We start from the raw sequence: 17175 nt of genomic DNA, 5'->3' as shown, positions 1-17175 counted from the left end.
CAGAGTGCTTAAGGAAGTAGCCCAAGAAATAGTGGATGCATTATTGATAATTTTTCAAAACTCTTTAGATTCTGGATTAGTGCCTGAGGATTGGAGGGCGGCTAATGTAACCCTACTTGTTTAAAAAAGGAGGGAGAGAGAAACCAGGGAATTATAGATCGGTTAGCCTGACATCGGTGGTGGGGAAAATGCTAGAGTCAGTTATCAAAGATGTGATAACAGCACATTTGGAAAGAGCTGAAATCCTCAGACAAAGTCAGCATGGACTTGTGAAAGGAAAATCATGTCTGACGAATCTTATAGAATTTTTTGAGGATGTAACTAGTAGAGTGGATAGGGGAGAACCAGTGGATGTGGTATATTTGGATTTTCAAAAGGCTTTTGACAAGGTCCCACACAGGAGATTAGTGTGCAAACATAAAGCACACAGTATAGGGGGTATGGTATTGATGTGGATAGTGAATTGGTTGGCAGACAGGAAGCAAGGAGTGGGAATAAATGGGACCTTTTCAGAATGGCAGGCAGTGACTAGTGGGGTACCGCAATGCTCAGTGCTGGGACCCCAGTTGTTTACAATATATATTAATGATTTAGATGAGGGAATTAAAAGCATTATCTCCAAGTTTGCAGATGACATGAAGCTGGGTGGCGGTGTTAGCTGTGAGGAGGATGCTAAGAGGATGCAGGGTGACTTGGATAGGTTAGGTGAGTGGGCAAATTCATGGCATATGCAATTTAATGTGGATAAATGTGAGGTTATCCACTTCAATGGCAAAAACAGGAAAACAGAGTATTAGCTGAATGGTGGCCGATTAGGAAAAGGGGAGATGCAATAAGACCTGGGTGTCATTGAAAGTGGACACACAGGTACAGCAGGCAGTGAAAAAGGCGAATGGTATGTTGGCACTCATCGCAAAAGGATTTGAGTACAACAGCAGGGAGGTTCTACTGCAGTTGTACAAGGCTTTGGTGAGACCGCACCTAGAGTATTGTGTGCAATTTTGGTCCCCTAATCTGAGGAAAGACGTTCTTGCCATAGAGGGAGTACAAAGAAGGTTCACCAGATTGATTCTTGGGATGGCAAGACTTTCATATGAAGAAAGACTGGATCGACTAGGCTTATACTTGCTGGAATTTAGAAGATTGAGGGGAGATCTTATTGAAACGTATAAAATTCTAAAGGGATTGGACAGGCTAGATGAAGGAAGGTTGTTCCCGATGTTGGGGAAGTCCAGAATGAGCAGTCACAGTTTAAGGATAAAGGGGAAGCCTTTTAGGACTGAGTTGAGGAGAAACTTCTTCACACAGAGAGTGGTGAATCTGTGGAATTCTCTGCCACAGGAAATAGTTGGGGCCGGTTCTTTGGCTATATTTAAGAGGGAGTTAGATATGGCCCTTGTGGCTAAAGGGATCGGGGGTATGGAGAGAAGGCAGGTGCATGGTTCTGAGTTGGATGATCAGCCATGATCATACTGAATGGCAGTGCAGGCTCGAAGGGCTGAATGGCCTACTCTTGCACCTATTTTCTATGTTTCTATATGATAAAGTAGGCCATAGTCAGCATGATTTCCTCAAGGGAAAATCTTGCCTGATAAATCTGTAGGAATCCTATGAAGAAATAACAAGCAGGATAGTCAAAGGAGAATTGGTTGATATGGTAAACTTGGATTTCAGAATGCCTTTGATAAGGTGCCACACATGAGGCTGCTTAACAAACTACGAGCCCATGGTACTACTGGAAAGATTCTAGCATGGATAAAGCAGCGTCTGATTGACAGGAGGCACAGGATGGGAATGTAGGAAGCCTTTTCTGCTTGGCTGCCAATGACTAGTGGTGTTCCACAGGGGTCTGTGTTGGAACCAATTCTTTTTATGTTATATGTCAATGATTTGGATGATGGAATTTTTGGCAAAGCTTGCAGACAATATGAAGATAGGTAAAGGTAGAGGGATAGCTTTGAGGAAGTAGAGAGGCTACAGAAGAACTTAGACAGATTAGGAGAATGGGCAAAGAAATTGCAGATGGAATACATTGGTGGGAAGTGTATGGTCATGCAATTCGATAGACGAAATGGGAGGGTCGACTATTTTCTAAATGGAAAGATCTGCTCCACTCAAGCCTCATATTACTCCCCCCAGGGATGAGCTTCACTCCTGAGAACATTCTCAGCCTAAAATAACTTCGACTATTCACCAGTGCACTTTGCCACTTATCTGCCAGGGACATAAGTGCCGATACCAACTCAGAATTTTCACACCTCGCTGAGGGATTCATTAGACTTCCCACATTAGACCACTCCTTCCCCTCACTCTGCAGAAACAACTTGTCTTTCCAGTCTCTGCCCTCAGCTACAAGAAACTTTGCTTCCATTTCAACACCCTTGCCTACACTCCCCTCTTCTCGGAAAGTTTTTGATGTTCCATGGTCCTCCTCTGCCAGGATCCCAAGTGTAATGGAAAAAACCACTGCAGTCATGTCATCACTAGATGAACTAAAATCACATCTTTCCCTGTCATTTGGTCAAACTGCTGCTCCATGATCATAACTTTCCCTAATGCTTTAACAGTACTTAAAACCCTAACCAACAGTTCATCTGGGCTGCGGATATCCACCCTGTTAGAAACACAAGCATTAGTTACGGGTAATCTCTTTGAATCACACCAATGCTTAATCCCTGCAGCGTCCATAACCATGTATCTTAATCACTTTGCAGTCAATAGTTTAACACAGGCCATCTTCCTCATGCTCCATACATCTAGGGTGTATACGACTTTGGTCCCGCCAAACCTGTGAGTTTGGGATGTCTCACTCACCCAAACTCCCGTTTGTGTGAATACTGAGTGATTTATTGCCCCCTGCAATCGCTGTTGGCAAGAAATAACAGATCATACGCTGCATACAATTATAAAGAAAGTATATTTATGAATGTTAACTTAACCAAAAAGTTAATGAAGAAAAGAAAGCAAAAAACATAAAGGGCCCATTATAATTAAACAGTCAAATATGCATGGGTGGAGCTCAATTCTTACAAAGCCGTTGTTTCTGATATACTCTTTGCACCATCTCCTATTCACTGCTCAATGGTAAAAGTTCCTCTCCTGAGCTCCATCAAATCGCGTGTTCCTGCCAGATCAAATCCTGCAGCCGATTTTCTTGAGCTGCTTCTCTCTCCATTTCCACTGAAAAAGACCTCAACCCACCTCAGTGTCTGTCACAGAAGCTGCTCCCCCAGTATTCTCTAGAACCTTCCTCCAGTTCCACCCTCCTGGCTGGATGACACACACATTCCTAAGCATCCCTTTTCTTTAACGGTAACACGAATACTGCCAGCAAAACATACTGCTACTATATATATATAAAAAAACATGAAACACCCTACAATATTAGCAGTAAAACCTTTACCAGGGTGTTAATTATGGACTCTGTCTTTTTTCTGACTAAGTATAGATACAAAAAAATCCATTTAAGATCTCCCCCATCTTTATTGCTCCACTTATAGATAACCACTCTCATCTTTTTGTCCCTTGCAATCAGTTTGCTCTTAATGTATCTGTAGAAACCCATAGTATTCTCCTTCATTTTGTCTGCTATGGCAACCTCATGCCTTCTTTTAGCTCTGCTGATTGTACCCTTTTGCATTTCTTATACTCCTCATGTACCTCATTTGTTCCTGCTTGCCTATATTTGCCATATACCTCCTCCTTTTTCTTAACCAGGGCCTCAATATCTCTCAAGGTTCCATAAACCTGTTATTCTTGCCTTTTACTTTGATATGAACATACAAACTCTGCTTTCAAAATTTCATTTTTGAAGGACTCCCACTTACCAAGAACACCTTTGCCTGAAAACAATAGCATTATGATCACTAGATGCAAGGTGTTCCCCTACACTAACTTCTGTCAACCTGACCTGTCTCATTCTCTAATAGGAGAACTAGTATTGCACTCTCACTAGTTGGGCTTCTATGTATTAATTAAGGAAACTTACCTGAACACATTTGACAAACTCTAAAGGTTAATTTGCAGGTTGAGTCTGTAGTGAGGAAGGCAAGTGCGATGTTAGCATTCATTTTAAGTGGACAAGAATATTAAAGCAAGGATACAATGTTGAGACTCTATAAAGCACTGGTAAGGCCTCACTTAGAGCATTATGAGCAGTTTTGGACCACTTATGTTAGAAAAGATGTGCTGAAACTGGAGAGGTTGCAAAGAAGATTCATGAAAATGATTCCAGGATTGAACGGTTTGTCAAATGAAGAGCATGTGATGGCTCTGGGCCTGTATTCACTAGAATTCAGAAGAATGAGGGGTGACCTCCTTGAAAGCTATTGAATGGTGAAAGGCCTTGATAGAGTGAATGTGGAGAGGATGTAGTGAGAGAGTCTAAGACCAGAGGACATAGCCTCAGAATAGAGGGGCATCCTTTTAGAACAGAGATGAGGAAGAATTTATTTAGCCAGAGAGTGTGATGAATCTGTGGAATTCTTTCCCACAGGTAGACGTGGAGGCCAAGTCTTTATGTATATTTAAGGCAAAGGTTGATGGATTCTTGATTGGTCAGGGCATGAAGGAATACAGGGAGAAGGCAGGAGATTGGGGCTGAGGAAAATTGGATCAGCCATAATGAAATGGTGGAGCAGGCTCAATGGGCCAATGGCCTAATTCTGCTCCTATAGCTTATGGTCCTATGGTCTTTACCATCCAGCCCTTTTACAGTATAGGAGGCCCAGTCATTGTGGAAAGCTAAAATCACCTGCTATCTCAATCTCATATTTCTTGCAACAGTCTGCAATCTCTCTACAAATTTGCTTCTCTAAATCACGTGGGCTGTTAAATAGACTGTAATATAATGCCATTAATGTGGTCATATCTTTCTTATTCCTCAGTTCTACCAATAAAGTCTCACTATGCGAGCTCTCCAATCTGTCCTGACAGCACAGCTTTAACATTTTTGCTGAGTAGTAATGCCACCTCTCCCTGTTTAATCCCTCCTCCTCTGTCACATCCAAAACAATGGAACTCTGGAACATTGAGGTGTCTGTCCTGCCCCTCTTGCAATCAGTCTCACTAATGGCTGCAGTGCCATTATTCCATGTCTTGATCCAAGCCCTAAGCTCATCTGCCTTTCCTACAATACCTCTTACATTGAAATACATGCAGTTCAGAACATTAGTCCCACTATGCTCGACTTTTTGATTTCTGACCTTGTATGTACTGTAGGTTTAGCAACATTTTTCTCCACATCCCCTCCATTATCTGCTCTGGCATTTTGGTTCCCATTCCCTGCTATGAACACCTTATGTACAGACACTATTGCGCATAGTGTCACTTTATGGGCATACATACAATCAATCTATGTATGTAAGCTACAGTATCTTATGTATTTGTATTTAATGTGCAGGCAATGGAGTAGAGGGAGACGGAGTAGGAAGGATTTGGCTCAATGGGGCTTTGGCGTTAACGGGTTGAGGTGAGGTAGGTTGCCTGTGTAGAATACAGACAGGAAGTATATGTGTGAGGCCAGTGTTCTGTGCTCGGTGTCATATGTGGGAAGTCCTGGAGACACCCAGCCTCCCAGACAGCCTCATTTGCACCAGGTGAGTCGAGCTGCAGCTCCTTAGGGACTGTGTTAGGGAACTGGAGATGTAGCTCGATGACCTTCATCTGGTCAGGGAGAGTGAGGAGGTGATAGAGAGGAGCTATAGGCAGGTAGTCACACCAGGGATTCAGGAGACAGATAAGTGGGTAACAGTCAGGAGAGGGAGGGCAAGAGTAGGTGCTAGAGAGTACCCCTGTGGCTGTCCCCCTTAACAATAAGTACTCCTTTTTGAGTAATGTTGGAGGGGACAGCTAACTGGGGGGAAGCAACAGTGGCTACCCCTCTGTCACAGATTCTGGCCCTATGGCTCAGAAGGGTAGAGAAAGGAAGAGGATGGCAGCAGAGATAGGGGACTCTATAGTTAGGGGGTCAGACAGGTGATTCTGTGGATGCAGAAAAGAAACACGGATGGTACTTTGCCTCCCAGGTGCCAGGGTCCGGGATGTTTCTGATCACATCCACAATATCCTGAAGTGGGAAGGAGAATAGCCAGAGATCGTGGTACGTATTGGTACCAACGACTTAAGTAGGAAAAGGGAAGAGGTCCTGAAAACAGACTTCAGGGAGGTAGGAAAGAAGTTGAGAAGCAGGACCTCAAAGGTAGTCATCTCAGGACAGTGAGTATAGAAATAGAATGAGGTGAAAGATAAATGTGTGGCTGAGGGATTGGAGCAGAGGGCAGAGATACAGATTTCTGGATCATTGGGACCTCTTTTGCGGCAGGTGTGACCTGTACAAAAAGGACGGATTGCACTTGAATCCAAGGGGGACCAATATTCTGGTGGGGAGGTTTGCTAAGGTTACTGGGGAGTGTTTAAACTAGAATTGCTGGGGGGTGGGAACTGAACTGAAGAGACTGGGGAAGACGCAGTTGGCTCACAAATCGATAAAGCTTGGAGACAGTGCAAGAGGGAAGATAGGCAGGTGATAGTGAAGGATGAGCTTAGACCGATGATTTGAGATGTATCTATTTTAATGCAAGGAGTATTATGAACAAAGCAAATGAGCTTAAAGCGTGGATCAGTACTTCGAGATATGATGTTGTGGCCATTATAGAGACTTGGATGGCTCAGAGGCGGGAATGGTTACTTCGAGTGCCAGGCTTTAGATGTTTCAGAAAGGACAAGGAGGGAGGCAAAAGAGATGGATGCGTGGCACTGTCGATCAGAGATAGTGTCACAGCTGCAGAAAAGGAGGAAGTCATGGAGGGATTGTTTACAAAGTTTCTATGGATGGAAGTTAGAAATAGAAAGGGGTCAATAACTCTAATGGGTGTTTTTATAGACCTCCCAAAAGTAACAGGGACATCGAGGAGCAGATAGGGAGACAGATTCTGGAAATGTGTAATAATAACAGGGCTGTCATGGTGGGAGATTTTAATTTCCCAAATATTGATTGGCATCTCCCTAGAGCAAGGGAGATGGGGTGGAGTTTATTAGGTGTGTTCATGAAGGTTTCTTGACACAATACGTAGATAAGCCTATAAGTTCTTGGCCTAGTATTGGGAAATGAACCTGGTCAGGTGTCAGATCTCTCAGTGGGAGAGCATTTTGGAGATAGTGATACAATTTTATCTCCTTTACCATAACACTGGAGAGGGATAGCAGCAGACAAGTTAGGAAAATGTTTAATTGGAGTAAGGGGAAATATGAAGTCATCAGGCAGGAAGTTGGAAGCATAAATTGGGAACAGATGTTCTCAGGGAAATGTATGGAAGAAATGTGGCAAACGTTCAGGAAATATTTGCATGGAGTTCTGCATAGGTACGTTCCAATGAGACAGGGAAAGGATGGTTGGTTACAGGAACCGTGGTGTACAAATGCTGTTGTAAATCTAGTCAAGAAGAAAAGAAAAGCTTACAAAAGTTTCAAAAACTAGCTAATGATAGAGATCTAGAAGTTTATATGGCTAGCAGGAAGGAGCTTAAGAATGAAATTAGGAGAGCCAGAAGGGGCCACGAGAAGGCCTTGGCTGACAGGAATAAGGAAAACCCCAAGGTATTCTACAAGTATGTTAAGAGCAAGAGGAAAAGATGTGAGAGAATAGGATGAATCAAGTGTGACAGTGGAAAAGTGTGCATGGAACCAGAGGATATAGCAGAGGTACTTAATGAGTACTTTGCTTCAGTATTCACTATGAAAAAGGATCTTGGTGATTGTAGGAATGACTTACAGCAGACTGAAAAGCTTAAGCATATAGATATTAAGAAAGAGGATGTGTTGGAGCTTTTGGAAAGCATCAAGCTGGGTAAGTCACAGGGACCGGACAAGATCTATCCCAGGCTACTGTGGGAGGTGAGGGAGGAAATTGCTGAGCTTCTGGTGACGATCTTTGCATCATCATTGGGGACGGGAGAGGTTCTGGAGAATTGGAGGGTTGCGGATGTTGTTCCCTTATTCAAGAAAAAGATTAGAGATAGCCCAGGAAATTATAGACCAGTGAGTCTCACTTCCATGGTTTGTAGGTTGATGGAGAAGATCCCGAGAGGCAGCACTTATGAACATTTGGAGAGACATAATATAATTAGGAATAATCAGCATGGCGTTGCCAAAGGCAGGTCATGCCTTATGAGCCTGACTGAATTTTTTCGGGATGTGACTAAACACATTGATGAGGGTAGAGCAGTAAATGTAGTGTGTATGGATTTCAGCAAGGTATTTGATTAGGTACCCTGTGCAAGGCTTATTGAGAGAGTAAGGAGGCATGGGATCCAAGGGGACTTTGCTTTGTGGATTTAGAATAGGCTTGCCAACAGAAGGCAAAGAGTAGTTGTAGATGGGTCATATTCTGCATGGAGGTCAGTGACCAGTGGTGTCCCTCAAGGATCTGTTCTGGGTCCCCTTCTCTTCGTGATATTTATAAATGACCTGGATGAAGAAGTGGAGGGATGGATTAGTAAATTTGCTGATGACACAAAGATTGGGGGTGTTGTGGATAGTGTGGAGGGCTGTCAGATTTTACAGTGGGGCATTGATGGGATGCAAAACTGAGATGAGAAGTGGCAGATGGCATTCAACCCAGTTAAGTGTGAGGTGGTTCATTTTGGTAGGTCAAATATGATGGCAGAATATCGTATTAATGCTAAGACTGTTGGCAGTGCAGAGGATCAGAGGAATCTTGGGATCCGAGTCCATAGGACACACAAAGCTGCTGTGTAGGTTGACTCTGTTGTTAATAAGGCATACAGTGCATTGGCCTTTATCAATCATGGCATGAAGTTAGGAGCCGAGAAGTAACATTGCAGCTATATAGGAGCCTGGTCAGACCCCGCTTGGAGTACTATACTCAATTCTAGTCACCTCACTACAGGAAAGATGTGGAAACCATACAAAGGGTGCAGAGGAGATATACAAGGATGTTGCCTGGATCGGGGGGGGGGGGAGGTGGGGGGGCATGCTTTATGAGAATAGGTTGAGTGACTTGATCTTTTCTCCTTGGAGCAACGGAGGATGAGAGGTGACCTGATAGAGGTGTATAAGATGATGAGAGGCATCATGTGGATAGTTAGAGGCTTTTTCCCAGGTCTGAAATGGCTAGCATGAGAGGGCACAGTTTTAAGGTGCTTGAAAGTAGGTACAGAGGAGATGTCAGGGGTAAGTTTTTTTTTATGCAGAGAATGGTGAGTACCATGGGCTGCCGGCAACTGTGGTGGAGGTGGATACGATAAAGTCTTTTAAGAGACTCCTGAATAGGTACGTGGAGCTTAGAAAAATAGAGGGCTATGGGCAATTTCTAAGATAAGGACGTGTTCGGCACAGCTTTATGGGCTGAAGGGCCTGTATTGTGCTGTAAGTTTTCTATGTTTCTACAGTATGTGTTTTTATTATTATGTTTCTTTATCTTTTTTGTGCTGCATCAGATCCTAAGGAACAATTATTCCGTTCTCCTTTACACTTGTGTACTGAAAATGACATTAAACATTCTTGACACTTGCATTTTGAATTCCAGTCAAATCAACCCATAGATTGACCAACCATTTAATTCCTTAAACATTAGTTTTCTCCATTATTGTTGCCATGTGGCTGTAGTGCACACCATCTGCAAAATTCATCGAGGAGATTTCTAAAACTTCTGTGAGAGTACATGGAAAATTTCTATTTCCTCCAAGGGTAAGGGAGCAAATGCATGGTGGATTTGTCATGAGGAAAATTTAAGCATAATGAGCCTGTACTTGGTTGAATTTAGAAGAATAAAATCAGATCCCATTGAAACATACATTCTTAAGAGGTTTAACAGAATAGATGCAGTGTTGATGATTCCTATGAATGTATCTCTAACAGGGCTGCATATCAAAAATAAGAATATTATACAAATAAGAATAATTTTAACCAGAATATAATGATTTTTTAGAATTTGCTTCCTAAGAGCAAATTGGAGATTTGGCTGCTACATCTATTTAAGACAGATATCAATAGATTGTTGGATATTAAGGAAATCAATGGATATACACATAGACTGAATATATCAAGAGATACTCATGCAGGAAAGTGATGCTGAGGTAAAATGTCTTATTGAGTGACAGAACAGAAATGATGGATTGAATAGACCATTCGTCCTTCCATTTCTTGGGTTGTGCTTTGGATAGATCCTAGTTATGCTTTAAGGGAAGTGTAAGATCTTGCCTATCAGATGTTGCACAATGATTGGGTCCTTTGGTCTTCAAGGTGAATTAGCCACAAATTTCTCACTGGAAAGGATTTGCAAAAATCCCCAATTCCCCCATTCCTTAACATTTCACATGGATTTCAAGCAGGCCTACCAAAGCCATAAACTTTCCCCTTTGAACCCTCATCTCAAATTCCTCATCTGAGTCACCTGGAGCAGAATTCATGTGTGACCTGATCCTCTGTGGGGCTGGTAACCGTTAGCTCCTGATCTGGTAATGATAATGATATGGATATTATTATACATCCTGGTCTGGATCTTATAATTTAAATGAATTGCATATCTGTTTCCAATTTGTTCTTATAGTTCAATATCTCCTCTATTTTTGATCTAACCACAACTGGACATGCATCCATTTACTATATAGAAAATTAAGCTCTCAGCTGGAAGGGATTAGAAATAAACTCAAATAGTAATGCATTAATATTTAATTTGGCTTTCCTAGGGAGAACCTGGACTGCCAGGGAAATATGGTGATCCAGGAAAACCTGGTGCAGATGGTAAGCCTGTGAGTCCTAAATGGTTTACTCACTTCTTTTTAAAGAAAACTATTGTGCTTTTTTTTGCAAATAATATTCTTTGTACAGTCAATTTATCACAAGATTAACAAAAATGTATCCAGTCGCTAGTAGTCTCGTGGTAAAAATTTCGTTCTCTCAACAGGATGAGTTTGTTTCTGGTCAACTTGTCACTTTGTTCTCATGCTGAGAAAGTGGTTAAAAACATGGGATCTTGAGTTTTCAGAGAAATAGAATACAGAGCAAGAAAATCACAGCAAACATTTATAAAATACTCATTCAGTCATAGCAGTGCTCTTAGTTATGGGTATCAGACTTTATGAAAAATATGCAGGATATTGAATGGGCACTGAAAAGACCTATTGGATTGATTACTGTGATAAGGGACTTCAGGTACATACATAGACTGGAGATGAGGTAGGTGGGGATGAGGGATTGCTCTTTTATGAAAGAAGATTTAGTGGCAATCTAATAGAGGTATTAAATGTGAAGTACCTACTCAAAGTAGACAAATAAGCATCATGCTTTTTCCTGAAAAGTAAAGAGGCAAAGGGCATAAAATTGATATGATTAGTAAAATAATTTTTTACACAAATGGTTAGAATCTGAATGCACCACCAAAAGGTGAAGTCAGATTTGATTGTGAATTCAGAAGGTAACTGGATAAATATTTGAAAGAGTTTGTAGGACTATGTAGAAGGAAGAGGGAATAGGAAAATACGAATTGGGCTTGCCTAAGCTGATTCTCATTTGACAGGCCATATGGCTTACTTCCATGTTGAAACTTCCTCAGATTTTTTCTGTAATTTTCTGCCATTATTTTGTTCATTTGTGCTGAAAGATAGAATTTTTTTTCAATGATTGTTATACAGTCTGTTTAGTCATGGGGCTTTGATGATTAAGTACTATAGCTGGCAAAGAATGCTGGTGTGAGCTTCCAAAATTACAAAATGAATAGAAGTCAGGTGACACATATGAATCACAAACAAGACAAAATCTGCAGATGCTGGAAATCCAAGCAACATACACAAAACGCTGGAGGAACCCAGCAGACCAGGCAGCATCTATAGAAAAGAGTACGCAGTCAATGTTTCAGGCTGAGACCTTTCATCAGGACTGGAGAAAAAAGATGAGAAGTCGGATTAAGAAGGTGGGGGGTGGGGGAAGAAGTAGTATAAAGTGGTATGTGATAAGTGAAACCAGGAGAGGGGGAGAGTGAAGAGAAGACCTAGGAAGCCAATTGGTGAAAGAGCTAAAGGGCTGGAGAAGGGGAATCTGATATGAGAGGACAGAAGGCCATGGAAGAAAGGTAAGAGGGAGGAGCACCAAGGGAGCTGATGGGCAGGTAAGGAGATAGGTGAGCAGTGGGAAATGGGAATGGGGAATGGTGAAGGAGAGGGAGGCAATTACCGGAAACTTGAGAAATTGATGTCCATCAGGTTGGAGGCTGCCCAGACGGAATGTAAAGTGTTGCTCCTCCAAACTGAGTATGGCTTCATCATAGTAGTAGAGGAGGCTATGGATTGACATGTTGGAATAGAAATGGGAAGTAGAATTAAAATGGAAGGCTATATGTAAAGGGTATATGTGAGGGAATGTGGCAAAGAGAATTTAGTGAATTTCAAGTCAGGAAGGACAAACAACCTGGTGAATGTGAATGTGAGAACCAGGGCTTGAGTGTGTTGACAGGAGTGCAACAAGCAGACACTCCTGTGTTTTAAAAGGAGCACAGGATCTGTTTCTCCATTGTGTTAAAGGGAGTTTATGAATTGGGGCTCATGTGTTAAAGGAATCTGTGGGAACAAGAGCCCCTGTATGAGCCCTGGTGTGGGAAGAACCAAGGGATTGGTGGGTTAAAGGAAGCAGGGAATCAGAATCTTGGTGTGTTAAAGTAAGTGCGAGAATCAGCACCCAGTGAGTAGATACCAAACTATAAGGATATTTTTAACTATCGGATAGCATATTATTCGAGTTTTACTGTAATGCTATCCATTCTTGCTAACAGATCTGCGGGTGGCACAGGCTTGTTGGGCCAGAAGACCTGTTAACATGCTGTACCTCTAAATAAAATAAATAAAAACCAAAAATTCTTATTGCTTCCTTACATGACGAATGATTGTTGATTCTTGCTTAATACACTATTTTCAATAATCTCTTTATCAGCAGCTGTCAGTTTCCCTGTGTGCTGTCCTGTCAGTGGTGTGTGCTTAGACTCCTGCTCTATGCACTTTACACTTACAGCTATGTGACTAAACACAGCTCCACAGTGATGTCATAGGACGAAGCAAAGGTGGTGACAAATTGCATATAGGAGGGAGATTGAAAACCTGGCTCAGTGGTACTACAACAACAACCACTTACTCTATGTCAGTAAGAAGAAGGAGCTGATTTTGACTTCAGTAGGAGGAAACTGGAGGTCCATGAGCCAGTCCTCATCGAGGGAACAAAGGTGGTGAGGATCAGCAACTTTAAATTCTTCGGTGTTATTATTTCAGTGAACCTCTCTTGGTCCTAGCATGTAAAATGCAATTACCAAGAATGCATGGAAATGCCTCCACTTCCTCAGAAATTTGCAAAGATTCAGAATGACATCTAAAACTTTGACAAACAGAAATTCTAAGATATGTGGTGGAGAGTACATTGACTCTTTGTATCACTACCTGGTATGGAAACACCAATGCCATTGAATGGAAAACCTTACAAAAGATAGTGGATACAGCCCAGTCCATCATCGGTAAAGCACTCCTCACCTTCTATACAGAACGCTGTTGTAGGAAAGCAGCATCCATCATCAGGGACCTCCCACCATCTAGGCCATGCTGTTTTCTCATTGCTGCAATCAGGAGGAAGGTACAGGAGCCTCAGGACTCTCGCCACCAGGTTCAGGAACAGTTACTACCCCACAACCACTAGGCTCTTGAATCAGAAGAAATAACATTACTCAGCTTCACTTGCCCCATCATTGAACTGTTCCCACACCTATAGACTCACTCCTCATCTCATGTTCTCGATATTTATTGCTTATTTATTTATTATAATAATTTTTTTTCTCTTTCCTTTTGTAGTTGTACAGTTTGTTGTCTCTTGCACATTAGTTGTCTGCATTATTGGTGCGGTCTTTCATTGATCCTGTTATGATTATTGGATTTATTTGAGTATGCCCATAAGCAAATGAATCTCAGGGTTGTATATGGTGACATATATGTGCTTAGATAATAAATTTTAATTTTGAAAAATTAATTTTGAACTTTAATTTTCTCTCCCTATATCTATCTATCTATGTATATATATATATATTTCAGTTTATTGGGACACATTGGGCCAGTGCATTTTGGCTCAATTAAGCAGTTGCCCCAATTAGCCTAAGTTTCATGAAAATTGTAAAAAAAAAGGTGTAAAAAAGACACAAGCTACTGCATAACTGAGTAATAGATTATTTAAATTAAACACAAAATAAATTAGAACACTATCAGTATATACAGTACTATAAAATGGAGTATTTCTTCCTAATAGTTATCAACAGATAAATTCATCTAATGTATGCTAGCGTGTTCTTTTGATTGACTGTAAATGAAAATCAGCACAGACATCTACTGTAGATAATAGACTGCCTTAATACAATGCTTTCAATGAATGCATACTCTAAATCTTTATTTTCACTGTAACGTTCAAGATGATTGTCGATGCCTTCAAATTCTTTGTAGGTCCTAACTTGTTGAAGTAGTGAAATTGTTTCATTTTCCCTCCCAGCCTTTTCTGGCATCTCTGTGACAAAAACATGGATTCAGCAGTGCAGCAGATACAGCAATTGTGCTCGTGAATATGCACATCTCAGCTAATTATTATTTCATCGTGATAGTATTTAACACCATTCTTTTCATCATAGTGCTTGTCGAGCCTTAAGCAAAGTGCAGCAACATTTCGTTGCCTGCTTGTATTTGGCCTTGCATGAGAATTTGGGCTGTTGAGTCAACAGACTCTGAAGCCTAGCAGTATTTGTTTTATATTTAGTTATTCCTTTCAGTTGCAGTGTTGGTTTCAGTTTCCATTTGAGAGTTTTAGTTGATGGCCCTGTTTGGCCTAGCATTTATTGTTTTCTTTTCCTTCTAACTCTGTTCGCATTAAAGTCTGTGAACTATCAACCCACTTCAGTGTCTCTCATTCCGCACTTGGGCCATATCTGAACATGGTGACACTCTAAGCCTGAATGCTTGAAACCACAGTGTGCAAAACAGTTCTGAATAGTTTTACTGCTTATTTCTCACCAACTATCAGTGACAAAAATCACTGCTTTTTGAACACAAACACACACTGCTGACACTATTTTAAAAACTATTTGCTCTGAGCACAATGCAGTGTCCAACAGCCACATAAGTGCACAAGTCAGCTCGGCAACTGTTAACTGGCCCAGTTAAGTAGCATTGTGTCCCAAATTAATGAAGTGAATCCCAGCTTTATTCTCAATTAGGTTTTGTTCTTTAAAAGTTATCCCAAGTAAGTGACTGGCTCAATTAACCAGAATCCACTATATTTCTTATTGTAATTTATAGATTTTTTAAATTATGTATTGCAACATACTGCTGCTGCAAAGCAATGTATTTCATGACACATGCCAGTGATATTCAACTTGATTCTGATTCTATACTGCAGTTCACAATAAGCAGACTGCACAAAGTTAACATTCTGCCTTTACAGTAAAACTCAGTTAACCCAACATTAATAGATTTTTGGGATCAACTGATCTTATTTTTATTAATACTCCAGCATACTGTTAATATTTTTTTAAAATGTTACATATCAATGACCCAGTTAAGTTTGAGGGGAGCGCAAGAATCACAGTTGGGAAAGTTGATGTAGGAAAGTTAGTAGATGTGGTCTATGTAGACTTTAGCAAGGCCTTTGACGAAGTCCCAGATGAGAGGCTGGTTAAGAAGGTTCAGTTGCTTGGCATTCAGGGCGAAGTAGTAAATTAGATCCAACATGGGTTTCATGGATGAAGCCGAAAAGTTGTAGTGGATGGTTAGTTCTCTGACAAGAAGTATGTGATTAGTGATGTTCCACAGGGATGGTGTTTGTCATTCTAAGATTAGGGGTGTAGTGGGCAGTGAGGATGGTTATCAAAGTTTGCAGCATGATATGGACTAGCTGGAAAAATGAAGTGAAACATGGCATATGAAGTTTAATACAGACAAATGTAAGGTGTTGCACTTTGGGAGGACAAACCAGGGTAGCACTTGCACGGTGAATGGTAGAACAATGAGGAGTGTAATAGGCCAGAGGGATCTGCGAGTACAGATCCATTCCTTGAAAGTCTGTCACACGTAGAATAGAGTCGTAGAGAGAGCTTTTAGCATATTGGCCTTCGTAAATAAAAGTATTGAGTACAGGAGTTAGGATGTTATTTCAAAGTTGTATTAGACATTGGTGAGATGAAATTTGGAGTATTGTGAACAGTTCTGAATAGGGTAGGACACTGAAGTGCAGAAAAAAGAGGGGAGATTTGATAGAGATATGCAAAATAGGATAAATGCACGGAGGATTTTTTTCCACTGAGGATGGGTGAAATTACAACTAGAAAGCATAGATTGAGGGTGAAATGTGAAATATTTAATATGAACCTGAGGGGGGGGGGGTGGGGGGCTTCTTCACACGGAGAGTAGTGCATGTGTGAATTCAGCTGCCAGAAGTGGTGGATGCATATTTGATTTCAGCATTGAAGTGAAGCTTGGCTAAGTACTGGACTGGAGGGGTATGGAGGGCTATGGTCCAAGTGCAGGTCAATCAGACTGGGCAGAACAACAGTTCGGCATGGAATAGATGAGCCAATGGTCTTGTTTCTGTGCTGTAGTGCTTTATGATCCAGGACTCCAGGTGAGTTTTGAAGAAGGTGGTCAAAACAATGAGTTGAAAAGGGGCACAGCTCCAGTGAAAGGAAAGATAGATCAGGAACAGGAACTGGAAGGGAGCAGGAGACCAGTGTCCTAATAAGTGAAAGTAAGCATGGGAACCAGGACTCCATAAAATGATCAGGGATTAGGAGAACTAAAGCCTCAGCAAATGTGTGGGAGGCATGGGAACTGGAGCCCAAGCCAGTAGTTGGGTGTGTGAGAACCAGTTAACCAATGAATCAGATGGGGGTGTGGAATCTGGTTAAATGGAATGTGGAAATGTGGGTTAATTGAGTGGGAAATGTGGATAACATAATCTGCTGAGCTAAATGCTGAGCTATCAGCATTTCAGAATTGTTCATAAACAAATTTAATCAGAGTTTTAATGTAATGAGATTTTCCATCTTAAAGGCTACCTAGCAACCGTTATTCTTTATATATAGTATTAAAATGCAAGGATTATGCCATTATCACTAATTGAAAATTCATATTTTGCAAGTATCAA

At 41.2% G+C, this 17175-nt stretch overlaps 1 protein-coding gene across 1 annotated transcript in view; it reads left to right on the top strand.

Moving 5' to 3' along the window:
- The window catches only part of col21a1 (collagen, type XXI, alpha 1), a 192301-nt gene that overhangs the window by 60459 nt on the left and 114667 nt on the right, over window positions 1-17175 (top strand). Inside the window, exon 9 of the mRNA XM_059983461.1 lies at window positions 10710-10817. Within this exon, the coding sequence (XP_059839444.1) occupies window positions 10710-10817 (108 nt within the window). The remainder of the gene's footprint in view (window positions 1-10709; window positions 10818-17175) is intronic.

This window comes from Hypanus sabinus, chromosome 10 (genome assembly GCF_030144855.1).
Source record: "Hypanus sabinus isolate sHypSab1 chromosome 10, sHypSab1.hap1, whole genome shotgun sequence".
Lineage (NCBI taxonomy): Eukaryota > Metazoa > Chordata > Chondrichthyes > Myliobatiformes > Dasyatidae > Hypanus > Hypanus sabinus.
Note: the sequence above shows the minus strand (reverse complement) of the source record. Positions and strands in the feature narration are given on the sequence as shown.